Source organism: Protomyctophum parallelum (genome assembly GCF_964188405.1).
Source record: "Protomyctophum parallelum genome assembly, chromosome: 6".
Lineage (NCBI taxonomy): Eukaryota > Metazoa > Chordata > Actinopteri > Myctophiformes > Myctophidae > Protomyctophum > Protomyctophum parallelum.
The window spans coordinates 51,059,561-51,087,337 of NC_139701.1; the positions used below are offsets into that span (position 1 = coordinate 51,059,561).

The 27,777-nt window shown below is 42.1% G+C and overlaps 2 protein-coding genes across 2 annotated transcripts in view; both read left to right on the plus strand.

Moving 5' to 3' along the window:
* The window catches only part of LOC310860575 (E3 ubiquitin-protein ligase TRIM47-like), a 29,539-nt gene extending 11,823 nt beyond the window's left edge, over positions 1-17,716 (plus strand). The window contains exon 6 of the mRNA XM_083767567.1: positions 17,664-17,716. The gene's annotated coding sequence lies outside the window, so the exon portion shown is untranslated. The remainder of the gene's footprint in view (positions 1-17,663) is intronic.
* On the plus strand, positions 418-19,618 carry LOC310860077 (E3 ubiquitin-protein ligase TRIM47-like; the record flags this gene model as incomplete). Its single annotated transcript, XM_083766840.1, has 13 exons — positions 418-749; positions 1,708-2,076; positions 2,548-2,625; positions 2,820-3,056; positions 3,665-3,824; positions 4,392-4,462; positions 13,861-14,202; positions 16,269-16,646; positions 17,088-17,183; positions 17,521-17,754; positions 18,364-18,523; positions 18,886-18,945; positions 19,098-19,618. Exons 1-13 carry the CDS (start codon positions 519-521, stop codon positions 19,616-19,618), a joined length of 2,937 nt encoding a protein of 978 aa, XP_083622966.1. The 5' UTR covers positions 418-518.
* Positions 19,619-27,777: the final 8,159 nt, after the last annotated feature.

The following is a 27,777-nucleotide window of genomic DNA, read 5'->3' on the forward strand; positions in this document are numbered from 1 at the left end:
TAGAGAGTGCACGCTCTCATTCCCTCCCTCTCTCTCTCTCTCTCTCTCTCTGAATACAAAGCTGTGACAACAATGGCCAGAGACACTGTATGAGAGACAACAGTCACAACACTAAACCTGACATGACAATAACACCAGGATAGACTAGGGGACTAACTAACATGAGCAGATAACTAACAAAGAAGGTGACATGACATTATGTAATGCAATATGTAATTCAGAAACTGTTTTCCTGTGAAATACATATTTAAAAAATGATGGCAGCGTCACCAGGCTTCCTTGCTGAACGTGTTTGTGAATGTATCTGTGCTACACATTCATTCACTGTCTCTTTAAAACCCTGCTGCCTGCAAATATCCAGGAATTCACAGCCTCTTAGCCTCTCCCAGTCCCAGTTCTCTTCAGAAGAAATGAAACTCAGAGCTGTGTTTTCTCTCTCTCTCTCTCTCCGTCTGTTTTCAGAATAAACCAAATAGTGTTGTTTGTTTTCTCTCTGTGTGAATGTGGTTGTCAGTGAAATGTCAGAACATCAACAGGGATGTGAGCTGGACCAGGACCAGTTCTGCTGTCCTGTCTGTCTGGACATTCTAAAGGAACCAGTGGCTCTAAACTGTGGACACAGTTACTGTAGCAGCTGTATCGAGGGTTACTGGGACCAGTATGATGACACTGGAGTCTACTGCTGTCCCCAGTGCAGAGAGAGCTTCAGTCCTAGACCTGTTTTGAGAAAGAACACCATGCTGGCTGAGGTGAGATATGACCTTACAAGTTACAACCCCACATGAAACTCCATTTTCTGCCACAGCAGTTCTACTATGCACATGCTGTAGGGCCTGCAGCATGTGCCTACAGTGTAGGCTATATGGTTATTTGTTGATAATGATAGCCTATAGTCTACATTGTTTGTCCATACTAAGCATGACTTTTTTTATTATGTTTTCAGGTTCTCAAAGTGGGGCCTGGGGACCCCCAGCATAGGCAGTTAAAGGGCGTCCATAAAAATGTCTTAATAATAGAGCATGATCACAGTCTGTTTAACCACTAAACTAGGCCTGTCACAGGGTCCGGTGTTACTGGTACGTTACCGGTGGGCGGGCGGGCACCGAGTACATTACTTGCACACCGCACCGTTTTATTATTAATTTTAATACTAGACTATTTATTTTCTCGTGTACCCTATAGGCCTACAACCACTTCAGTTCATTTTCGTGTGACACCCGTGTGCTTATAAGCAGGTTATCAATACTTTAGTCAGAGAACAGGTTGTATTATTATTATTATTATTATTATGAAGAGAACAGAAGTGATCTGCTATTCAAAGGGGCTGCAGCAGGCAGAGCGGAGCTGTCTGAACACACAACAGCATGGTGTCAGATTTCACTTTCGCTTTGGTGACAGGTCTTAGCTGCATTCAGACTATAGTGCATTGGATGGTGAGCTTATATACTTCCACAATGTTTTAGTGCTTTATTTACTCACAATAATCTGTAGCAACGGTGCGCTCTCAATTCATCCTGTAATGATTTCCTGTTAGCGTCTTGATCAAAGGCTATGTGAGCTGCCTGAAACACTACTTTGTTGGTCTCGGTGATATGACTCATATCATGAGGAAAATTATGAAAAAGATTTATCACCATGAAGCTCACAATGACTGTGTTGAATTTCTCCTCAGAGAGTGACCTCCCCACCTCTTCTCTTTACTTCCAGCTGGTGATGAAGCTGAGCAGTGCAGGAGCTCAGCAGTCTCCTGCTGCCTCCGCTGCTCCGCTGTACGCCGCTCCAGCAGACGTGGCCTGTGATTTCTGCACCGGAGCCAGACGTCGCAAAGCTCTCATGTCTTGTCTGGCGTGTCTGGCCTCTTACTGTGAGACTCACCTTCAGCCTCACTACAATGCTCCTGTGTTGAAGAAGCACAAGCTGGTCCCAGCCACCGACAAACTGCAGGAGAAGATGTGCTCCAGTCATAACAAGCTGATGGAGGTGTTCTGTCGCACAGACCAACAGTCTATCTGCTATCTGTGCACCATGGAGGAACACAAGGGCCATGACACGGTGTCAGCTGCTGCAGAGAAACAGGTATCACTTGAAGACACAAAATACATTATTTTTAGAGATGTTAAAAAATAGCAGATTAAAACAAGCTCACAACAGGGCACAAAGCGATGCACTGTGAGCTTGTAGATCTGCCTGAGAACAACTTGTTCCAAACTACTGTTCTAAAACAGAGTTTTCTAAAAGATGTATGTTATGAAATCTAAAATGGCACAGATGCTTTCGTGGTTTTAATTATAGGATGAAGTACACACATTTTTGACCCAAAACAGGATCATATTTCATGTCCATTTATCTTGCCCTTCAAAAGTGTATTTTGGAGAAGTTACACTGTTAATTTAAGATGATTTGTGGATCCAAACTAAACTGTCCAATTTCACTTGTTTTTACCCTGTATCCTGTATTCTCTCTCTTAATTCGATAGAATTGGTGTCCCGACATGAAAAAGTCCACAATGTTTACAAACCAAACTGTATCTCTTCCTGCTTCTTGCAGAAACAGCTGGCGACAAGTCAGGAGGAAGTCCAGCAGAAGATCCAGGAGAAAAAGAATGAGCTGAAAGACCTGAGACAGGTCTTGGAGGCCCTGAACTCTTTAATGTCAAGGACCCTAAAATGAGATATATCTGACCGGACCCCCATTTCAAAATAGTTTGTTCCAGGGACCTCCAGAAGCAAAGAAGATTTTTTGAAAATATGTTTGTGTGTGTGTGTGTGTGTGTGTGTGTGTGTGTGTGTGTGTGTGTGTGTGTGTGTGTGTGTGTTAAGCAGAGGTCTGCAGATGCAGCAGTGGAGGCCAGTGACAGGATCTTCAGTGAGATGATGGTCTCCATTGAGAGAAGACGTGGTGAGCTCAAACAACTGATCAGAGATCAGCAGCAGAATGCAGTGGCTCAGACTGAGGCTCTCCTGAGACAGCAGGAACAGACCCTGGAGCAGCTGGAGAGGAGACATGCTGATCTGGAGGAGCTGTCCAACACTGAGGACATCATCACATTCATTCAGGTTCCACACGTGGCTTTTTGACACTTTGGTTTTGAAAGAACAAATCGGCTTCATATTTCATCCCATTCCATGAAGTGATAAAAATACGTTATTGTATTACATTATAGTAGATTACTTGACATGGCATAACATGACATTATTCATGCTGGTAGTTAATAATAATAGTATTATTATACAAATTATTACATAATCGCCTAATCACAATAATTTTAGATAATCATTTTAGTGCATAATTGTTTCCATTTAAAAAAAATGTTCAAACATTTTCCAAAACTAGCAGACCTAAACGATCAGCATAAAGAAAGAAAAAGCAGGTGTGCTTCCTCTGGAGACTGCCCTTTGTTTAAGGCAGTGGGACCTCATCTTTAAAAAAACGTATAACTCATAAACCAACTAAATGGAAAAAGCGGCACTCCAAAATAAAATATGTGTTTCGGCAGAGCCTTCTTCATCACGTTTTAGTCTGCCGAAACGTCAGCGTTCTCAAATAAACAACAAGAACATCAGCTCAACTCTACAATATTGTGATCAATGCACTGACCTATTGATCATCATTGATCATCCCTGTCTAAAGTGGTTTACTGGTCTCTCTGCTTGTCTCTCTCCAGAGTTTCCAGTCTCTCTCCAGTTCCACTGGATCTCCAGTCTCACCCAGTGTGGTCGTCGGTCCTCTGAGGTCCTTCACAGATGTGACTGATGTCGTGTCTGGTCTGAGAGACAAACTGGAAAACATCCTGACGACAACTTGGCCACAGATATCAAACAGAGGTGAGATTTAAAAGTGTTTTTCATAGTAAACATGGATGGATGAAGCCAGAAGGCAACTGGAGATGTTTGAACTAGAACAGACTGATGGTACACAGTAGGCTGTCTGTCAGATTGGACACTAAAATAAGAATTAAGCAAGAATATTACTCAAAGGAGAGATGAGATTATTATTATTTAATGATCTTGAGGAGTTTTCTCTCCTGATTGGTTGAAAGTTGTAACCCACCTGAAAATGTATGTTCTGTTTACTAAAGCAATGATTACTATCGAGCTATAATAGCTTTAACCTTCTGGAACTTGAATCCATCCTTCAGTATGACGACGTTTACTGTTTTCTTGTGTCTCCAGTGTGTGCAGTTGATGTTATACATCCAGCTGAGGCACAGACCAGAAAGGACTTCTTACAATGTGAGTCCATGTTGAATGTTGTTTCTGAAGGTTGCCGTTTCAACCTGACATGTTATTTGAAGCTCGGTCTAATGAGTTTGATCTGAGAGAATATTAACTCTAAAGTAACACAATGAGGTTCATGAGGTTTTGATTTTCTTTTGTCGTGTGTTCTCACAGATTCCTGTCCTCTGTCTCTGGACATGAACACAATACACAAACGTCTCTCCCTGTCAGAGGAGAAGAGGAAGGTGACTAGAACAGAACAACACCAACCTTACCCTGATAATGCAGAGAGATTTGTATGGCCCTTTGCTCAGGTGTTGTGTACAGAGGGTCTGTCTGAACATCGTTACTGGGAAGTAGAGAGGAGTGGTATCGTGGCTGGTATAGCAGTCTGTTATAAAGACACCGGCAGAGGAATCCTCTTTGGAAACAATGATAAATCCTGGTGTTTAGAGTGCTATGGTGCCGGCGGCTACTGGTTCAGACACAACAGTGTTAACACTAAATTGTCAGGGCCTTTCTCCTCCAGAGTGGGGGTGTATCTGGATCACAAGGCAGGTACTCTGTCCTTCTACAGTGTTTCTGACACAATGACCCTCCTCCACACAGTTCAAACCACGTTCACACAACCTCTCTATCCAGGGATAGGTCTTCGGTTCAATGGAGATGCAGCAGAGCTGTGTAAGACATGGTAGACATGTTAAGAATACTGATAACGATATTCAGTTGAACACTTTGTATTCTTAATTTTGATTGTACAGTAGGCCTAGTTGTTCCCTTCTAGATGAATGTTAGAATGATGTGTCACCTTCATGATCAATCAACCAATGTATTGTGTTCTGATCATTGCATTTCTTTGCAGATCAATGGTTATTCAGTATGTCTGTTATCTTGTTCATGTTACTATAGAGCCCTCTGTCAGGCTTTGGAGCCTTTTATGCCTCATTGTGAGCTTGTAGATCGGCTATATTCAATATACTTTCAATTGAATAAAACATTGAATACAGGTCTTTTATTTGTAACCAGGATGTGATATCGCTACTTTTATTCTGAAATATAATAGTACTTCCACCACTGTTGCCAGAGCCAGGCAGGATTGAGGTAAAAAAAATCACACCCGTGTGAAGTGAGGGGCGCTCTTATCATCATACATCATCTCATTCTGGCCAAAATAGCCCATATGTTCGTCTATGTGATATGACGTGAATTTTCCTTTCATTCAGTGTTGTTTTCGTCAGGACTGACGATAACGTAAATGACGACGTCAACGCCCCTTTTTCCAGGACTAAGACGGACTAAAACGAACGACACTCAAATAATTCGGGACAAGACTGACGCTGACGAGCTAATTAGCTCTGTTTGATAACATGACGATGACGAGACGTGTGTGTGTTATCGCTGACAAGACGAGGCAAGACGAAAAATATCACCGAATAGTAGTAGTGGTCCTAAAGTTGTGAATCGATATAATTCAACTAAACTGCGGGGAAAACACAGATGTACAAGCCCAACACGCTGTGCATTGCGACGGGTAGATAACTTGTAGATCTGCTACTTCCAGCGCAGGAAGGGCGCATGCTTATGACGCTCTTTAACTATATGCATCAGCGACGCTGCGACAGTCACAACACACCAGCAGACGGAATGCACAGACAGATCCGACACAACTTTATTGGACACGTCTGTGCTTTAATCCACGCTTCCATAGCCTTTTAAATCTTATTTCCCATCCACGGGCACAAGCAAAGTGATATCAGCAGCTTGCCTTCCACCCGATCTGGATGGTGGTGGTGTTGTCTGACGAGGGTAGCTACTAGCTAGCATGGGAGCTAACATTAGTTTAGTTCTGGTCCATATCGTTAGAATGAGTCCTCCTTAATAACACTATTGTGTTACCCCTCGATGCTGCGTTTACACGGGCAGACACAAAGACGAATGGGAATATAATTTGGAGCAGCTACACGTCTTTGCATCAACATGTTGCTGGTTTCCATTATAAATGAATATCATTGGAGCAGCCACACGTCTTTGCATCAACATGTTGCTGGTTTCCATTATAAATGAATGATCGTCTATCCTTGCGTCTGCCCGTGTTTAGTTTAACTGTCCAGTGTCCACAGCAGGCAGACCTGTCGAAACTGCACTTCTCAGAGACATGCTAAGTTCAAACCCACCTCTAGAATATTACTTTCCCCAGCTATCTCATTCCACTTTCATTTATTTTTATTCCATAGTCTTAGTTTTTCCCTAATAAAGTTGTTTTTATTTGTTTTCTCATGTTCCCCTTGAAAAGCATCTTTAAGTACTTTATTGCCTATGCTTATGTAGAAAGAAAGCTCTCTGCTTTGGTCAAATAGGCATATTGATATGCGATTAAAATCTGATTAATTGAGATTAATCAATCACAAATTAAGCCTCCAATTAATTAGATGTTTTTAATGGACCCATAAGTGTTAATTATTTAAGTTAGGTTTTGCCATAATCATGTATTTTGCCATAATCAGGTAGCTTTACAACAAATATGTATTCAGTATTCGGTTTTCGGCCAAGAATTTCCCTTTCGGTGCATCCCTAGCTGTTACTGTTACTGTATGTCCACGGAAGAAACACAGAGGTGTTTTCTTATGGTCATGTCACATATTTGCTGCACCAATTGAAGCCCCCCCCCCAACCCTGTGGAATGCATTCCCCAAAACTCTCAGAGGCATGCCCCCACCATACAAACCTTCAATATTACTTTCCCCAGCTATTTATTTTTTATTTACTTAGTGTTTTTCCTTTAATAAAGTTGTTTTTGATTCATGTCCCCCTTGTAAAGCATTTTGGGTACTCAGAAAAGCTCTATATACATTATTAATTTTTAGATATTATTACTACAAAAACAATGTTTTATTGCTTAAACTTATGTATTCACTATTCATTGATTCACTAGTATACCAAAATCCATTAAAAAAATGGCTCTCTCACAGTTCTTGGGTCAAATAATGATATGCGACTAAAATGCGATTAATCGAGATTAATTAACTACAAAGCCTCTGATTAATTAGATTAATTTTTTTAATCGAGTCCCAGCTCTAATTAATACCTGTACGCTATAGACATTTTATTTAAAGACATTTAAAAAAAATTGACAAACTGGACTAAAACCTTTTACTAAAATGACTAAAACTGACTAAAACCCTTAGGAGTTTCCGTCGACTAAAACTATCAAGGATAGAAATGACTAAGACTGACTAAGACTAATTAAGCATTTTTCCAAATGACTAAGACTGACTAAGACTAATTAAGCATTTTTCCAAAAGACTAAGACTGACTAAATCTAAAAAATGCCTGCCAAAAACAACACTGCTTTCATTGTCAATGGCATTTAATGTTTGTGTTTCTACAAAAAGCCGATTTGTTCAGACACATGACGTACTGTAAATTCTCCTTTCATTGTCAATGGCAATGTGACGAGTTCAGGACAAAAAAAAGATGTATATAGCCTCAAAACAAGAAGGTGTTATAAATGCAGGTTTCATGTTGGGTCAAATAAATTGATAAACTGCGTAAACTGTCCAGTGCAAACTTCTTCTACGTCTTTCCTCTTACCTGTCTTGTTTTATTGTTCCAAATAAATTATTCCATTTGAAAAGTCCTTAATTCAGCAACAGCTTCCAACAACAACAACAACAACAACAACACAAGACGCTAACTTAAGTTGTGATATCAAACAAAAAAACATCCACTCGGACCCATACGTACAGCTGGGCATGGATAGTTGACGACGCGGTCAAGTTGTCTCTCACTCTATCGCCTGTAGTCAATTAAACATCGTTAAGCTTCCCAACGTCTAACAAACTACACTACAACTACAACAGATTCCCTATACAGAGCTTAAAATAAACTGAAACAACTGTGTGGCAGTGAGTGACATGAGGTATTTATTTTTCCTTAAGAAAATGTAATGCAGACACAGGCCTGTACTTCTGTGTCTGAATGGGAAAGTCTTATTTCTTTATTTTTAGCTTTTTAATTGTCATAATAATAATTATTATTATTATTATATTTTCTATTATTTTGTAGGGGAGAGCCGCCAAGGATGTAACATTTTGCACGTTTCATTTTTTTACTCAGAGATCCGTTTATCTACACATGTAATATTTTCAGGCAACGGACCTACACATGTCTGCTACCATAAACCACTTCAAGTTATTTTTTTGATGAAACAGATCGGGAGTTATTAAACCGAACGTGGACGCTGTTTCAGTGTTACATTTGCTGCGCATATCGGATTAATTGTAACGGCATGCATGATAAATGTAACAACGCTAAAAAACACCATTAAACATATCGTTTTCAGCTTAAAGCAATTATATTTCATTAAAGCAACTCCTTAGCATTGTTTTCATACCATGGATGTGATAAGAAAATGTATCAAAAATAAGGGAAATATTAAATAGTATCGGGTGTACCAGTTTGGGCTTTTTTTTTTTTTTGTGGTCAGTTCAGTGGGGAAATACATTGATTAAACAAACGTTTGATTGATTGAGTTGTACAATGTTATACAACCCTACAATAATTTTAGAATACACTACACAATACAATACAATTTTAGAACATATAATATTGGCCAATATGTCAAATATGTAAATATTACATATAATGGTATTTAATGGAAAGCGGACCATTTGTAACATGTTACAAATGGCCCACTTTTGCAAGTTGTTCTTTGCCGTTGCTTACAGACCAGAATGAACGTGAATTCCGTCTAAACACGATGCAAACTAATGAAGAACATAAGCATGAAGACATCCATGTGGATTTTTATTCACCAACATCAAAGAAAAAAATTGTAGCACACATATACTCCAGGTGTAAAATTATACGCCTTTTGAAAAAAGTCAGTTTTTCGCCAATAACTCCCCGTAGGATAAAGGTAAACACTTCAAACTTCCTGGGCACGTAGAGTACGTTGCTGTACACATACTGACGCGATGGCGTCATGGTGGCGTTGACCAATCAAGAGATAACGTCCATGTTACAACCGTGAAGCGTTACAATCGTGGCGGCTCTCCCCTACTTATTTGGGCATCAGTATTATATTCATATAATTAGACTGGATATTGTGATTTTACATATTGTAATTGGCATAAGTTTGATATTGGCATAAGTGTTCTTTTCCTGTGTTTTAAGTGGTGCAACCACTATAGACAGCTACAGTATGTGTGACTTGTGTGTGTCCCTGTATCCGAGCACGGAAATAGCATAATTATTGTCACCACCAAGTGTCACTGTTGTGCAGCCTAACACACAGACAGAGGCCAGGGAGGAGAGCTTGTACAGTACAGTACAGTACAGTACAGTACAGTACAGTACAGTACAGTACAGTACAGTACAGTACAGTACAGCACAAGTACAGCCCAGGTACAGTACTGTAAAGTACTCCGCCTGAACAAAAATCTATTTCTTTAGATACAAAAATTGGTATCGTAAAAAATATGCTATATGGTGAGTATATCGTTATCGTGTAAAAAATAAATCTATATCGTGATATGAGATTTTGTCATATCGCCCAGCCCTACCTCAGGCTGAAAAGCACCGGAACTAATTCAAGGCGACGCGGTTAAATGTTCGCTATAAGTATAAGTTCAGTATACAGTAGACAGACCGCTGATATTAACCAGTGGTGGAACAAAACAAGTACTCAAGTGTTTTACTTAAACAATATCTAAAACTATCGATACTGTAATGTAGATCAACTACTCCGTTACAAGTAAAAGTCTGGAATTCAAAATGTACAAAAGTATTGGCTTCAAATTGTACCAAAAGTAAAATTAGTTATATGCAGAATGTCACGTTTCAAGTTTTCAAATGTATGAAAATGTTTTGAAAATAGCCGTTCTACAAGCTCAATGCGACGCATTGTGTGCTTGTAGATCGGCTATTTTCAAATGGCTGAATACTTAGTTGAACAGGTTCATTGTTTTGTAATAATAATCTAAATCTACAAAGTAACTATAGTAACCAAAGATTTGAAATAAACGTAGCCTATTGGAGTAAAAGTACAATATTTGGATTTGAGATGTATTGGAAATATACTCCATTGAAGTCAAAATACCTCAAAATTGCACTTATAAGTACAGTAGGCTACTTAAGTAAATGTACTTAGTTATACTTTCCACCACTGCTAATAAACAAACTCCCTCCACTCAGTCAGAGGTTGGTAAAGTAACTGAGCGTGACTTAACCCATTTAGATCCCCAAATTAAGTACATTTTTGTACATTTTTGTGAGACAGCCTGGAGGCTGATGAATATTTAGACGGAGAGGACTGTCACAGTCACAGACATTGCCTGTCTAGCTCTTGTATTTCTATGTTATGTTCTAGTTGTTTTGGTTCTATGTTGTCTTCCCCAGGTGTTTCTCATGTTGTAATCACTAATCAGCCCTCTTGTGTATATCAGTCTTGTTCCCCAGTCAGTCCTTGTCCAGTCATTGTTTGGTGTCACTTCATGTTCAGTGTTAGTTTGTGATTATGATGTTTTCTCAGTTTTTGTAATAAATCCCCAATATTGGATTTTGAACCATGCCTGCCTTGCTGTCCTGCATTTGGGTCCTACCACCCCCTGCCTATCGTGACAGAATGACTGGACCTGACTGGACCCAGCGGACAGCACCCAGGCCACAGCCTGTCCAGACCTGGTGAGGTAGGGGTGTCAAATTGAGTCGACATCTGAAGCTCCATCTACTGGATGTTGGGGGGGGCAAGTCGAAGTCCTGGTTGTGATGCTCCGACCTCACTCCTCAGAGGTTCTTGTTGTGGAGAAGTTGACTGTCCAACACCTCTTCAGCCCAAGGTTCTATGTCCCTTTGGACCTTCTGCCATGTTCCTGTCCAAGCAGCGGAAGAAAGCTCCGGGCGGTTTCAGCCCCTTTCTCTGCCTTTTGGACCCTGTGACTCTGCCTGCCCCCCTTCTACCTGTAGGCCTACCCTCAAGCCCGTTCTTCTCCCCTCCTCTTCATGGACATTATGGGACGTCATGAGCCGTCCGTGGAGGAGAGATACTGTCACAGTCACAGACATTGCCTGTCTAGCTCTTGTATTTCTATGTTATGTTCTAGTTGTTTTGGTTCTATGTTGTCTTCCCCAGGTGTTTCTCATGTTGTAATCACTAATCAGCCCTCTTGTGTATATCAGTCTTGTTCCCCAGTCAGTCCTTGTCCAGTCATTGTTTGGTGTCACTTCATGTTCAGTGTTAGTTTGTGATTATGATGTTTTCTCAGTTTTTGTAATAAATCCCCAATATTGGATTTTGAACCATGCCTGCCTTGCTGTCCTGCATTTGGGTCCTACCACCCCCTGCCTATCGTGACAGAACGAGTGACATCTGTGAGACCTTTTGCTGATTGGCTGATTGACAGCAGGTGACGTGGAGCTATAGACCGATTCCGTAGCTGGTCTCATGGTCGCAGCCTACGTATTTCCTGTAGGCGGACTCGACGTAGCTGCAGGGATAAAACCCTCACCAGGCTCACCTCTTCCACTACAGTGAACGGCAGAGTGACTGATGTTAATTTGCCTCAAACTTTACTCCTTTACCTGCTTTTTTACTAACACTAACATTACAAAGATGCCCAGAACATCGAGATGAACCTGTGTAGTTTATGGCTGCTCCAACAGTAGTGGCAACATAAAAAATAAAATAAAACGGAATGTCTAATATCCATCGCGGTGGCTGAGACCAGAGCCATTGAGTAATGGTTGAGACGAAGCAGTGAAAGATACATAACGCCAGTGTACTTTATACCTCATACTTTAAATGCTTAGTATGAGGTATAAAATACAGCAGCCTTGTGTTCATAAAACAGAAAGATTTGGTATTGGGTAAGACTGGTGATAGGCCTATGTATCTTTCCCTGCTTCGTCTCAACCATTACTCAATGGCTCTGGTCTCAGCCATCGCGGTGGATATTAGACATTCCGTTTTTTGCCACTACTGTTGGAGCAGCCATAAACTACACAGGTTCATCTCAATGTTCTGGGCATCTTTGTAATGTTAGTGTTAGTAAAAAAGCAGGTAAAGGAGTAAAGTTTGAGGCAAACTAACATCAGTCACTCTGCCGTTCACTGTAGTGGAAGAGGTGCGCCTGGTGAGGGTTTTATCCCCGCAGCTACGTCGAGTCCGCCTACAGGAAATACGTAGGCTGCGACCATGAAACCGCTACGGAATCGGTCTATAGCGGTCACCATGGCGCAACACTCCTTTCACACCTAAATACCTCTAAACAGAGCACGTGTGTGTGTGTGTGTGTGTGTGTGTGTGTGTGTGTGTGTGTGTGAATGTGTGTGTGCATGCGCGCGAGTGTGAACACAGCAAATTTCTGTCAACATGAAATCCTCTGTGTTTACATACTGTATAGAAAAGGCATATGATTTATTCAAGTAATATCTTGTACTTTTTACTCAATGCCTGGTGTGAAAACTTTAGTTTCCTTGAAGATTGGGTAATACATTAGAAAACATACATTGACCGGATACTGGATAGTACAGTATACGTCCTGTTCTATGCTATTTGAAAATAGCAGATCTACAAGCTCACAACACATTGTGATGAGACACGTCAGCAGCTTTTTTTTAGTTTTTACTTTGCTACTGCAAGTATATATTCATGCCAATAGTTGTGTATACCATGTAAGCCTACTGTGAAAGTAAAGGAGAAAACAAACATGTGTGTTTCTTCTTTTTTTATACATCTGTGTTGTGGGCTGACTCATTGGAACAGGAAGTAGTCTTCTGAGTGTAGGGATTTATGAGGCTAAACTATTACATGTCAGAGTTATTTCAGACAGCATTTTCCATTATTAAAATATTATATAAAAATATTGTATTTTTATTGTTCTTATTCTCATTCATTAGGCATAAAGCATATTATATGTGTTGTGCAAATAGTCAATAAAAACAATTATAAAACACCCAACTATATGACAACTATACTATGTGACTCTCATTCTATGTCAAGAGAAAACAAGAGAAAGTTGTTTTCTTTGCTCTCTTCCCCATTGTGGTGTGTGTGTGTGTGTGTGTGTGTGTGTGTGTGTGTGTGTGTGTGTGTGTGTGTGTGTGTGTGTGTGTGTGTGTGTGTGTGTGTGTGTGTGTGTGTGTCGTGCACGTCACATGAGTGCGTGTGTGTCGTGTGTGTGCGTGTGTGTAGCGTGTGTGTGTGTGTAAGAGAGAGAGTGCACGCTCTCATTCCCTCCCTCTCTATCTCTCTCTCTCTCTGAATACAAGGCTGTGACAACAATGACCAGAGACAGTACTGTAAGTGACAATAGTCACAACACTAAACCTGACATGACAATAACACCAGGATAGACTAGGGGACTAACTAACATGAGCAGATAACTAACAAAGAAGGTGACATGACATTATGTAATGCAATATGTAATCATTAGAATAATTATGTTTCAGAAACTGTTTTCCTGTGAAATACATATTTAAAAAATGATGGCAGCGCCGCAGCGTCACCAGGCTTCCTTGCTGAACCTGTTTGTGAACTTATCGGTGCTACACATTCATTCACTGTCTCTTTAAAACCCCTGCTGCCTGCAAATATCCAGGAAGTCACACCCTCTTAGCCTCTCCCAGTCCCAGTTCTCTTCAGAAGAAATTAAACTCAGAGCTGTGTTTTCTCTCTCTCCCCGTCTGTTTTCAGAGTAAACCAAAAAGTGTTGTGTGTTTTTATTCTCTCGGTGTGAATGTGGTTGTCAGTGAAATGGCAGAACAACAACAGGGATGTGAGCTGGACCAGGACCAGTTCTGCTGTCCTATCTGTCTGGACATTCTGAAGGAACCAGTGGCTCTAAACTGTGGACACAGTTACTGTAGCAGCTGTATCGAGGGTTACTGGGACAAGTATGAGGACACTGGAGTCTACTGCTGTCCCCAGTGCAGAGAGAGCTTCAGTCCTAGACCGGTTCTGAGAAAGAACACCTTGCTGGCTGAGGTGAGATATGACCTTACAAGTTACAACCACACATGAAACTCCATTTTCTGCCACAGCAGTTCTAAGGCCTACACATGCTGTAGGGCCTACAGCATGTGCCTACAGTGTAGGCTATATGGTTATGTGTTCACATCACATAGTATGTTTATGTTGATAATGATAGCCTATAGTCTACATTGTTTGTCCATACTAACCATGACTTTTTTTTAATATGTTAGGTTCTCAAAGTGGGGCCTGGGGACCCCCAGGGGTCCATGACTCATGAGGCAGTTAAAGGGCGTCCATAAAAATTTGTTAATAATAGAGCATGACCACAGTCTGTTTAACCACTGTAAACTAGGCCTGTCACGGTGTCCGGTGTTACTGGTGTTACCGGTGGGCGGGCGGGCGGGCACGCCACCGAGTACATTACTTGCACACCGCACCGTTGTATTATTAATTTTAATACTAGACTGTTTATTTTCTCGTGTACCCTATAAAACCACTTCAGTTCATTTTCGTGTGGTACCCGTGTGCTTATAAGCAGGTTATCAATACTTTAGTCAGATAATTAACATGAGGTTGTATTATTATTATTAGGCTATTATTATTATTATTATTATTATTATGAAGAGAACATAAGTGATCTGCTATTCAATGGGGCTGCAGCAGACAGAGCAGAGCTGTCTGAACACACATGGTGTCAGATTTCACTTCCGCTTTGGTGACAGGTCTTAGCTGCATTCAGACTATAGTGCATTGGATGGTGAGCTTATATACTTCCACAATGTTTTAGTGCTTTATTTACTCACAATAATCTGTAGTAACGGTGCGCTCTCAATTCATCCTGTAATGATTTCCTGTTAGCGTCTTGATCAAAGGCTATGTGAGCTGCCTGAAACACGTACATTGTTGGTCTCGGTGATATGACTCATATCATATGAGGAAAATAAAATGATGAAAAGAGTTCTGCTTGATTGTTTATCTTCTAGTTGCATTTTTGACCGTGCCTGCCTATACTGCCGCCCTAAAGCCTCGACGTAAGTTACTTTGGAAGTGCAAGTGCTGTTGTAGTTTCTGTTTCTAAACTTTCTGGATCAATGCCAGGCAGGTATATTAGGACACCTGGTTGGATTCGGTGTTACCGGTTTTACCAGTGTTGAGAAGCACGGTGGAAACGGTGGGGAAATTCTAACACCGCGACAGACCTACTGACTGTAAAATTATAGGCCTACATCAGCTATTTGAACATTGCAGATCCACAAGCTCACAACGCATACTATATCTGAACATGATATGCATATGCATATGGGGGTCCCTGGCAAAAGTATTTTGAGATGGGAGGGGAGTCCGTGGACAAATGCATATTCATTTGAGAACCACTGGTTTAAACAGATGCTAGTTAAGGTTTGATGGTATTATAGCACTTTGTTCTGTTGACTAGGGTAATTTACTCTGATCTTTGACTTTGTTAGTCACTGCACTGGTTAATCATTAAACCCTAGTGCCCCTATTCTTGGCTTGTAAATGGTGCATTCACACACACATTCACACACCGATGCTGGAGGAAACCATGCAAGGCACCAACCTGCACATCGGGAGCAATTTGGGGTTCAGTCTTGCTCAAGGACACTTCGTCACTCTACCCCTGAGCCACTGCCACCCGGGGTTGTCATTAGTTTAGGGCAAACATAATGGTCCTAGTGCAGGGTTCCCCAATAGGCGGCCCATGAGCCATTTGCGGGGGGGGGGGGGGGATATAAATGGCACTAAATGGGGGTCATGTCAAACTGGGCATCCTTTTTTTAAATGGGGTCTTGCCCTGAACATGAATTTCCAGGGCAAGACCTCTAGTCAAAATATGGCCCTTGAGGAAAATTAATTGGGGAACCCTGTCCTAGTGGTTAAGAGTGTCTGCTAAATGCTTACATTGTAAGCTACATTTTTAACAAGGCAACTCTAACTTCCAAAGTTCAGAACCTGTGTTAAAATAACGTTGCAATGCATTTATCACCATGAAGCTCACAATGACTGTGTTGAATTTCTCCTCAGTGAGTGACCTCCCCTCCTCTTCTCTTTACTTCCAGCTGGTGATGAAGCTGAGCAGTACAGGAGCTCAGCAGTCTCCTGCTGCCTCCGCTGCTCCGCTGTACGCCGCTCCAGCAGACGTGGCCTGTGATTTCTGCACCGGAGCCAGACGTCGCAAAGCTCTCATGTCTTGTCTGACATGTCTGGCCTCTTACTGTGAGACTCACCTCCAGCCTCACTACAATGTTCCTACTTGGAAGAAGCACAAGCTGGTCCCAGCCACCGACAAACTGCAGGAGAAGATGTGCTCCAGTCATGACAAGCTGATGGAGGTGTTCTGTCGCACAGACCAACAGTCTATCTGCTATCTGTGCACCATGGAGGAACACAAGGGCCATGACACGGTGTCAGCTGCTGCAGCGAAGGCAGAGAAACAGGTAGCACCACGATCACTTGAAGACACAAAATACATTCAGCAGATTAAAACAAGCAGCAGGGCACAAAGCGATGCACTGTGAGCTCGTAGATCTGCCTGAGAACAACTTGTTCCAAACTACTGTTCTAAAACAGAGCTTTCTAAAAGATGTATGTTATGAAATCTAAAATGGCACAGATGCTTTCGCGGTTTTAATTATAGGATGAAGTACACAATTCTTTGTATATTTCATGTCCATTTTTCTTGCCCTTCAAAAGTGTATTTTGGAGAAGTTACACTGTTAATTTAAGATGATTTGTGGATCCAAACTAAACTGTCCAATTTCACTTGTTTGTACCCTGTATCCTGTATTCTCTCTCTTAATTGGATAGAATTGGTGTCCCGACATGAAAAAGTCCACAATGTTTACAAACCAAACTGTATCTCTTCCTGCTTCTTGCAGAAACAGCTGGTGACAAGTCAGGAGGAAGTCCAGCAGAAGATCCAGGAGAAAAAGAAGGAGCTGAAAGACCTGAGACAGGTCTTGGAGGCCCTGAACGTGAGTGGTTCTCAAAACTCTTTAATGCCTAAAAGGACCCAAAAATGAGATTTATCTGACCGGACCCCCATTTCAAAATATTTTGTTCCAGGGACCTCCAGAAGCAAAGATTTATGTTAAAAATGTTTGCTTTACAAATATATTCAAAGATGTACACCTATTTTCAAGATTTTTTGAAAATAGCAGATCTACAAGCTCATATTGCGGCACCATGTGACATGATATGAGCTTGAAAACAGCCAACGTATAAAATATTGTGGGTGTGTGTGTGTGTGTGTGTGTGTGTGTGTGTGTGTGTGTGTGTGTGTGTGTGTGTGTGTGCACTCTCGCTAAGCAGAGCTCTGCAGATGCAGCAGTGGAGGCCAGTGACAGGATCTTCAGTGAGATGATGGTCTCCATTGAGAGAAGACGTGTTGAGCTCAAACAACTGATCAGAGATCAGCAGCAGAATGCAGTGGCTCAGACTGAGGCTCCCCTGAGACAGCTGGAACAGACCCTGGAGCAGCTGGAGAGGAGACATGCTGAGCTGGAGGAGCTGTCCAACACTGAGGACATCATCACATTCATTCAGGTTCCACACGTGGCTTTTTGACACTTTTGAAAGAACAAATCGGCTTCATATTTCATCCCATTCCATGAAGTGATAAAAATACGTTATAATTTAATGTATTACATTATAGTAGTTGACATGGCATAACATGACATTATTCATGCTGGTAGTTAATAATAATAGTATTATTATACAAATTATTATGTAATCGCCTAATCACAATAATATTAGATAATAATTTTAGTGCATAATTGTTTCCATTTAAAAAAAATGTTTTTTCCAAAACTAGCAGACCTAAATGATCAGCATAAAGAAAGAAAAAAACAGGTGTGCTTACTCTGGAGACTGCCCTTTGTTTTTGACAGTGGGAGCTCAGCTTTAAAATAACTTATAACTCATAAACCAACTAAATGGAATAAGCAGCACTCCAAAATAAAATATGTGTTTCGGCAGAGCCTTCTTCATCACATTTTAGACTGCTCTGAAGAAGGCTCTGCCGAAACGCGTCAGCGTTCTCAAATAAACAACAAGAACATCAGCTCAACTCTACAATATTGTGATCAATGCACTGATCTATTGATCATCCCTGTCTAAAGTGGTTTACTGGTCTCTCTGCTTGTCTCTCTCCAGAGTTTCCAGTCTCTCTCCAGTTCCACTGGATCTCCAGTCTCACCCAGAGTGGTCGTCGGTCCTCTGAGGTCCTTCACAGATGTGACTGATGCCGTGTCTGGTCTGAGAGACCAACTAGACAACATCCTGACGACAACTTGGCCACAGATATCAAACCGAGGTGAGATTTAAAAGTGTTTTTCATAGTAAACATGGATGGATAAAGCCAGAAGGCAACTGGATATGTTTGAACTAGAACAGACTGATTGTACACAGTAGGCTGTCTGTCAGATTGGACAGTAAAATAAGAATTAAGCAAGAATATTACTCAAAGGAGAGATGAGATTATTATTATTTAATGATTTTGAGGAGTTCTCTCTCCTGATTGGTTTAAAGTTGTAACCGACCTGAAAAGTGAAAATGTATTTTCTGTTTACTAAAGCAATGATTACTATCGAGCTATAATAGCTTTAACCTTTTGGAACTTCAGTTGAATCCAGCCTTCAGTATGATGACGTTTATACTGTTTTCTTGTGTCTCCAGTGTGTGTAGTTGATGTTTTACATCCAGCTGAGCCTCAGACCAGAAAGGACTTCTTACAATGTGAGTCCATGTTGGTGTTGTTTCTGAACGTTTCAACCTGACATGTTATTTGAAGCTCGGTCAAATGAGTTTGATCTGAGAGAATATTAACTCTAAAGTAACACAATGAGGTTAATGAGGTTTGGATTTTCTTTTGTCGTGTGTTCTCACAGATTCCTGTCCTCTGTCTCTGGACATGAACACAATAAGCAAACATCTCTCCCTGTCAGAGGAGAAGAGGAAGGTGACTAGAACACAACAACAACCATACCCTGATAATGCAGAGAGATTTGTAGGGTGTTGTCCTCAGGTGTTGTGTACAGAGGGTCTGTCTGAACGTCGTTACTGGGAAGTAGAGAGGAGTGGTAGAGGGGCTGGTATAGCAGTCTGTTATAAAGACACCGACAGAGGAATCCTCTTTGGAGACAATGATCAATCCTGGTGTTTATGGTTATGCTATGGTGACGACTACTGCTTCAACCACAACAGTGTTAAGACTGAATTGTCAGGGCCTGTCTCCTCCAGAGTGGGGGTGTATCTGGATCACAAGGCAGGCACCCTGTCCTTCTACAGTGTTTCTGACACAATGACCCTCCTCCACACAGTTCAAACCACGTTCACACAACCTCTCTATCCAGGGATATGGCTTGGGCATAGATATGGAGATACAGCAGAGCTGTGTAAGACATGGTAGACATCAATACAGGCTATACTTTCAATCGAATAAAACATTGAATACAGGTATCTTGTGATATCGCTACTTTTTTTCTGAAACATAACAGTACTTCCACCAGTGTTCCCAGAGCCAGGCATAGGATTGAGGTTAAAAAAATCACACCCGTGTGAAGTGAGGGGCGCTCTTATCATCATACATCATCTCATTCTGGCCAAAATAGCCTGCGTGTCTACATGATATGACGTGAATTTTCCTTTCATTGTCAAAGGCATTTAATGTTTGTGTTGCTACAAAAAGCCGATTTGTTTGACATGTGACACACATGACGTAAATTCTCCTTTCATTGTCAATGGTAAATGTGACAAGAGTTCAGGACAAAGAAAGCTGTATATAGCCTCAAAATATGCTGTATGGGCTTGAATCGGAGGAGATGGAAGATATATAGGGAGAACAGAGACCACAAAGTGACCCAGGCCACAACCTTTTTCATTTCAAGGCCTGTTATTTGTCCTGCATTTGAGCCACGTACGGACCACCATTCGGTGACATTCAGACCAAAACTAAAAGAATATTTTGTTTGTCAATGCATAAGACTGTCTACAATTCCATGCTTTTCTTCTACATTCTCTAATTACATTCTTGTAACTGAAGTAATGCGGATGTTTAACAAAGGTTTAACTCTTGAGAGCGTAAAATGAAACCAAATGGACCCTTAACGGGGCCCATTTGGTTTAATTTCACTCTCTCAAGAGTTAACCCATTCTGGACGGGAACCCTTTTAGGTGTTTTAACTAAGCATTATGTAGACAGTCTTATGCATTGACAAACAAAATATTCTTTTAGTTTTGGGTCTGAATGTCACCGAATGGTGGTCCGTCAAACTTATGATATTATACTATATACTATAAAATAGCAGATCTACAAGCTCATAGTGCGCCACCGAGTGGCGCGCTACGAGCTTGTAGGTCTGCACATTTTTTTTAAATTGTGAAAATGTGGCACAAATCTTTGAATATATATTCTTTCGACGGGGTTCAAGGACCCTCAAGGACCACTGGTGGTCCCCAGACCACTGCATGGTTGAAAACACACTGCGCTATATATATATGAAAGCCATATTATGAAAGCCAAAGTTGTGGGTGAGACGTGGACGCTGACGCCAGATCAAAGGTGCAGCCTGGGCTTGCATATGGGTTCGTCACCCCTCGGCGGGGAGGCGGGCAGGTATGTGGGGAGGAATGCCGCTGTTAATTCTGCTGAACACTGGAGCATGTCGCTGGCTTTGTGATAGGATCTCCATGTTCTAGCTGGGTAATTGGGCTCCAGGGCGAGGCTATAGACGGAGTCTGAGAGAGAGAGAGAGACATAGAGAGTGAGGGACCGACAGGCACGCGGGAGGGAGGGAGGGAGGGAGGGAGGGAGAGAACGAGGGTTGGGATATAGATGTAGAAAAGAACCAAACACGCAGCGAGAAATTGGAACAGAGACAAGTGGTTTTGTGTCAGAGCTTGAAGCGTGTGTGTGTGTGTGTGTGTGTGTGTGTGTGTGTGTGTGCGTGCGTGCGTGCGTGTGTGTGTGTGCATGCGTGTGTGTGTGCGTGCGTGTGCACGTTCATGCAAGTGCACGTCTGTTACTCTCTCTCTACTTCATCCAAAAAAGGTCTTGAAGCTTTTAAAATGGTATTTTTTAAATTAAACACTGAAAATGGAAAATGGCACGTTTTCGTATAGAATGACCCAACAACCAACAAATTACAAAACAGCACTACACAATTGAGGTAATATGCAAAAAAAATCATAAAACATGCTACTGTCTTCAAGGTCACAAGTTCATTGGTCCCCCCCCCCTAAAAAACTTTGATTTGGATGAACTGTAAGGAGTCAATTTAAATGTAAATGTTATGTGCGTGCGTGCGTGCATTGTGTCAATAAAAGGTTAATGGGTTGCATAATGTCTTTGAGTGCTGCGTTTGTTTGTATACGAGAGAAAGAGATCGAGCTTGCTTTTAACCCATTTTGGACGGGATCAACTTTTGGTGTTTTAAGCATTATGTTAAACTTTTAACCACTGGAAAATAGCAGATCGTATAGCGCGGCACCGAGTGCCGTGCTACGAGCTTGTGGGTCTGCTATTTTTGAAAATAATTGAACATGCGGCACAAATCTTTGAATATATATTCTTTCAGAGTGAACGTTTTAAACTCAAACCTTTGCTTCTGAGGGGTTCCTGAAACAACATATTTTCAGATGGGGGGTCGTGGCCAATTACATATCATTTTTGGGGTCCTTGACATGAAATATGGCGCACCACTGATACAGAAACAAGAGGTAGGCTATTTCAGAAAACTGTCAGGCCTAAATAGTTTAATGAGGTTTAGTTTAGCGGTCGCTAACATCACAACGCGTGTGTTGGTGCGTGTCGTCGGTATGTCCCCGTGCACCGCGGTTCAAGGACAAGCATGATGAAACTACTGGGCTGAAAGACGTATACCAAACACCGTCATGCATACACAGGTGTAGGCACACGCACGCACGCAGTCTCACACACACACACGGTCGCACAGACGCACGCACGCAGCCACGCACGCACGCACACACACACACACACACACACACACACACACTCTTGCGGACGTGACCCAAGGGCCTACCTGCACTAACCCTATAGCTCTGTTCCAGTAGGCTTTCTAATGACACAACCCGCCTTTGTTTTGGTGAGTATCAAAAACGTTCTTTTTATTTACGCTAAAGACGAGAGGCTGGTCTGCATTCATGCGAGCGGCGGAAGTTGAGAGTGACATACTAGCTCTAAATGCAACGCATTAGAGCTATGGACCAGAGCTACACTAACCCATAAGGGTATACGACCACAATGCTCCACGTTAAAAAATTAAGATGAATATAGGCTACCTCTCCACTCCACTCCTTTACTCCCTCCCTCCCTCCCTTCCTCTGTCCTGTATCTGTCTCTCTCCCCCTCTTTCTCTCTCCTCCTCTCTCTCTCTCTCTCTGTCCCAATACGCTCACCTGTCTGACAACAGCTCCTGCTATGTCTGTCCGGGCGCTCATCGCTATTCCTCTCGTGTTGTCTCCCTTCTCTCCCAACTCAACTCCCAGGCCACTGTGTGTGTGCCTCTGCCGGCCTGGCTGCCTGCCTCATGCCTAAAATGGATATGAATGGATATGCGTATGTGTGAGTATAATCACACATACACACAGCATGCATATCCATTCATATCCACTTTAGGCAGGCAGGCATGAGGCAGGCAGCCAGGCAGGCAGAGTCACACACACAGTGGCCTGGGAGTTGAGTTGGGAGAGAAGGGAGACAACACGAGAGGAATAACGATGAGCGCCCGGACACACATAGCAGGAGCTGTTGTCAGACAGGTGTGTTGTAGAACACAACACAAGAACGCTGGTGGAATAAATGTATTTTTCACGTCACGTCATTAACAACTATTAGTGTTATCTTACATGTTTCTACAACTTGTAGAATATATCATTATTAGTTGTTAATGACGTGACGTGACGTAATATTAGTGTCAACATTAACAGAAAATCACGTGCATTATATGATGTTTAATTTATACAACAAAATAATAAAAACCCCAACCACCAAAGTCATTTCTTTCTCTCTCTCTCTCTGTTGACGCTTTCAATTAAATTCCATTCAATTCAAAGGGCGGCGGTGGCTCAGGGGTAGAGTGCCTGGATGGTAACCGTAAAGTTGCCAGTTCGAACCCGGGCTCCCCCAGAGTTACTGTCGAAGTGTCCTTGAGCAAGACACTGAACCCCTAATTGCTCCCGATGTGCTAGTTGGTGCCTTGCATGGTTTCCGCTGCCATCGGTGTATGAATGTGTGTGTGAATGGGTGAATGTAATGCACAATCTCTGTAAAGCGCCTTGGATAAAGGCGCTATAGAGCACCGAAGTCCTGACTCCTGACGTAACTCGCTCATCCCTTCGATTCCCCTGGTTCGCGGAAGTAATTTCTCTATGGAGAATAACATGGGGTGATCTTAATATCGTCTACTATAAGCGTTGTGGTCCAAAAATAAACAAGCTGTCTCGGCGTTATTGTCAGGGAGGTGTCTCTGTATCGTTTGCAACAGTCAGTCACTCATATATGATACAGTCTGCTTCTAGCGAAAATCTAACTAATTCAGCAGCAGTAACATTAGCGTTTTCTCTCAGTCAGTTGATTCTTCATATCCATATGAGTGAAGCGGCCGGGGTGATATGTTTATTTTTCAAACACAGTTGTTATATGAGGCGATCTAAAATCGCCTCAATGGGGATTTCAATGCAACTAAACAAATACATGAACCTGGGGACTGACGCCCTCTACTGAAAGTGACGTCAGACTTCGGTGCTCTATATAAATGCACCATTTACCATTTACCAAGGGCTTTATTGGCACATTTCACTGGTCTCAGATTTTTATATAGCTCTCTACTCCCCCTAGTGGACATAATAAATTACATTGTGAAATGCGCAGACCACACAAACCTCTCCAAAATAAATGCGTCAATATCGATGGCACACAACTGTATATACGTGCGCATTTGTTGAGAAATGTATACGTGAATGTGTGCAAGGGAGTGCGCACGCGGAGTGTGCCTTAGAGGAAGGACAGCATATATAAGACGATAAAAGGCGCTACATGCATGTTTACAACGCTATAGTTCCCCCGGGCTCCGTTAAAAAGGGGTTTGGCATCCAATCTAATCTCCATCAAACATGGACGGGGCTGCATGGGCGACCACCTGCCTGCATAATAAAGCATGTCGGAAATGGTGGATCTACAAGCTCACACAGCGTCGCGGACGGGACACCTTGTGAGCTTGTTGATCGGCTATTACCGCTGCGTGACACTGGCGTGTAGCGAAGTACAAATCGGACGTTTACTTCTCATATGTCCCAAGGGGAAGAGTCACTGTTTTAATACTAATATGGCGCACGCATGCTCGCGCACGCACACACACACGCGCGTGCACACACACACACACACACACACACTCTCTTTCATTATTTGGCTCCTGTAATGGCCTGTCCTTGAAATTGCATTTCCCGTTAGGACGTCCCTGGCCGTTCCCTGAAAGGGAGCTGCCGTGGAGTGGACTGTTGTGCTACGAGGGACAGGTCAGTGTCCTTTTCATGGGGAATGTATAATGGGCTCTCTGCAGGTGTTACCGATGATAGGCTACTAATGACTAATGAGGGCTCTGTTCCAGTCTGGTCAAACAGAGTCAGTTATTTGCTGCTATATTGTGCATGTTGGGCTCACTGGAAACACTGCTACACCAGTGGGTCTCAAATTGTTTTTGAGTGAGTGGGTTCCAAATGGCCCCGTAATATGGGTGTGTAACTCTGAGATTGAAAAAAATGGCGTCCATTTGGATCCATTTGTACACTCTTTTCCGGGACTTATCAGACCCGGACATGCGCTCTGTGACGCACGCTCATGCTTCCGCGGTGCTTCGCAAGGACTCTTGGGAAAGTGTTGCCCTCCCTTGAGCACATACGCTCCAGCATCAGCGCTGGAAGGGGGGTGCGGAGGGTGCTCCAGCACCCCCTGCTGGTGGAGAGGAGAATTTTTTGACATGTCTATCAGAGCGTGCTGAATGCAGAATGCACAGCGAGTGAGTTGACAGATACACAACATGACGAGACAGCAAAAACCTATTGTAGTTTTACTTTTACCTGCACCAGGTTTAAAGAAATCTAACCCAAACAACAACACAATAAGAGTCACATACTGTTATTATGATTAACTCGGTTAACTAGGTCCTAAATAAGTCATTATTAGGCCAATTATACCCGAATAAGACCCGAAATTCAAATATGAAATGACTTGTCTTTTAGTTCTACTGGATCTCTTCTCCACTAGTCACTTATTTGTTGATGAAATTGTCAATAGTCTTTGTTTTAGTCATCATTTACCGGCTGCTGGGACCTTAGGGCAGTCTCCGCTTTCACGCCCACTTGCTGTAGTTGAGACCCATGTTTCTCATTGGCTGTACTGACAACATATCGTCCTGATTGGCTGCCTCGTCTCTAGGCAAGTGGTGGAAACCACACAGTTTTTGCCTCTAGCCGACCTCTCAGCCATTGGATATAAGGCAGCAACTGGTAATGAATTGATGTCATCAATTCTTGTTTTAATTTTGTTTTTTAATTTTGTTTTTGTCAGTGAGAAAAGGTAGTCGACGAACATTTTTCATCATATAATTTTTTGTCCACAAAATAAACACTGCATCAGTTTGACACAAACGGCTGCTCTACATATTTGTTTTAGATGTAACTGTGCTTTTTGGTCAGCTCCTACATGTATATCGCAGAATTCATTGCATTTGAATACCCGGAGCTCAAAGGTGATACATAATTTCAATTTGTTGGTTTGGTTTGTGTGGCGGGGTGCAGGAATAAGGGGAGGAAAGACCTCTTTTATGTTTCTCCCTTTAATGTCAGAGAACGGAAATTAAATAAAGCTACTTCGCTCAACCCAAACAAATGTCCCTAATAATCCGTCCCTTTACTTTCAATGCTCTGGCAGGCGCACATCTCCCATGAAAGGAATTATATTCAACAACACGTATCACAAGATCTTCATTGTAATGTCTCACTTTGTGGACTTCTCTTTCTGAAAAAGAAAAATAACTATTTTATATAGGATTGTTTTAAACCCATTATCTTTGCTTTTTGTTGCGAACGCAATGAGCACTAACTATGAGACCCAGCAGATCATGTCTGTGTGTGTGTCTGTCTGTCTGTCCCGCTGTGACACCACCCGCCCGCCACCAGAGGGTGCAGCTGTAGCACACACACACACACACACACACACACACACACACACACACACACAACAACCACACACACACACACTAGAAAACTTTAAAAAAATTACTAACTAAAAAGAAAAAAAAGTACGTAATTTATTCTAATTGTTGTTATTGCAATTTACGAGCTGCGTTCTCTTCCCGCGTTTGCGCATCTTACTTGTATATACAGTATGACAACATGAGTTAGTGAGAGATGGATCTTTTAATGCTACGGCAGTATTATTAAATACAGACTTTACGTCAGATTTATCCCAAAGTGAGGTCCGGGGACCCCCAGGGGTCCTTAAGTGAGTTCCAGGGGGTCCTGCTCAGCTACATTTGTACACTCTCAGAATTAAATTAACATTGACTTTACAATATACTTTGGGGGTCCCAGATATAGAAAATGGGGAATTCAGGGCAAACTGGGGGCCCTTGAAATGAAAATGGCTGAAAATCACTGCTAGAGCCGTACAAATCTTCTCTTGGGGGTCCTTGGCATATATTTTCAAAAGACGTGAAAAGGTTTGAGGACCACTGCTTTATACATGATCTAACCTTGATAGCCTTTCATACTGTAATATGCAACCTCTTCCATGCATACTGTACATATACTGTATGTCACCAGCAGGTCACGGATAGCCTCAACCCAGGCCAGGGCCTGCTGATACAGTATTATGCTAAATATACTGTTTTGGGGAGGTGGGCGCTGACGTGGTCCTTGAGGATTCTTCTGCTAGGCCTAAGGGTCCGAAGCTCAAAAAAAGGTTGAAGACCACTGTTCTAGACTAGTGGGGTTTGTTGGTAAGTTTAACAGGAGTTTCCTGTAATATACACAACCATATTCCATGCTGTTTACGCAGTACGTGGCCCCTCTGGAGTGAGTGTGGAACTATAGTGGCCCCTTCCATCTTCAAACTTGCCCACCCCTGATTTCGATAGCTATCCGAGCACTCATAGCCTCATAGCCCTGGTGGACAGTCTCCTGAACAACTGGGGCTGAGCCAGGGGGGCAGTCAGCCAGATATTTCGTGAAGCCTCATTTGAAATCGGTAGTTCATATAATGGCCTGTTGTGGCGCTGGACTGGACCCAAAAAGCCCCATAGCTCCATAGAGGCCCATGTATTTTGGCCCAACTTCACCTAGACTGTATTACCTTAATAAACATGGTCATGAATACTTTCTTCTTCCAGTCACTAGTTTAAAGTCTCATTTCTAATGTCATAATATTCTTTTTGGAAAATTATGGTCCCATTAATTAAAAAAATTACCATAAAGTCGCGTATGTTCTGAGGGGCGTGGCTACCGTTACAGTCTATGATCGGGATTCCCCTCCCACTCAATAGTCTTCTC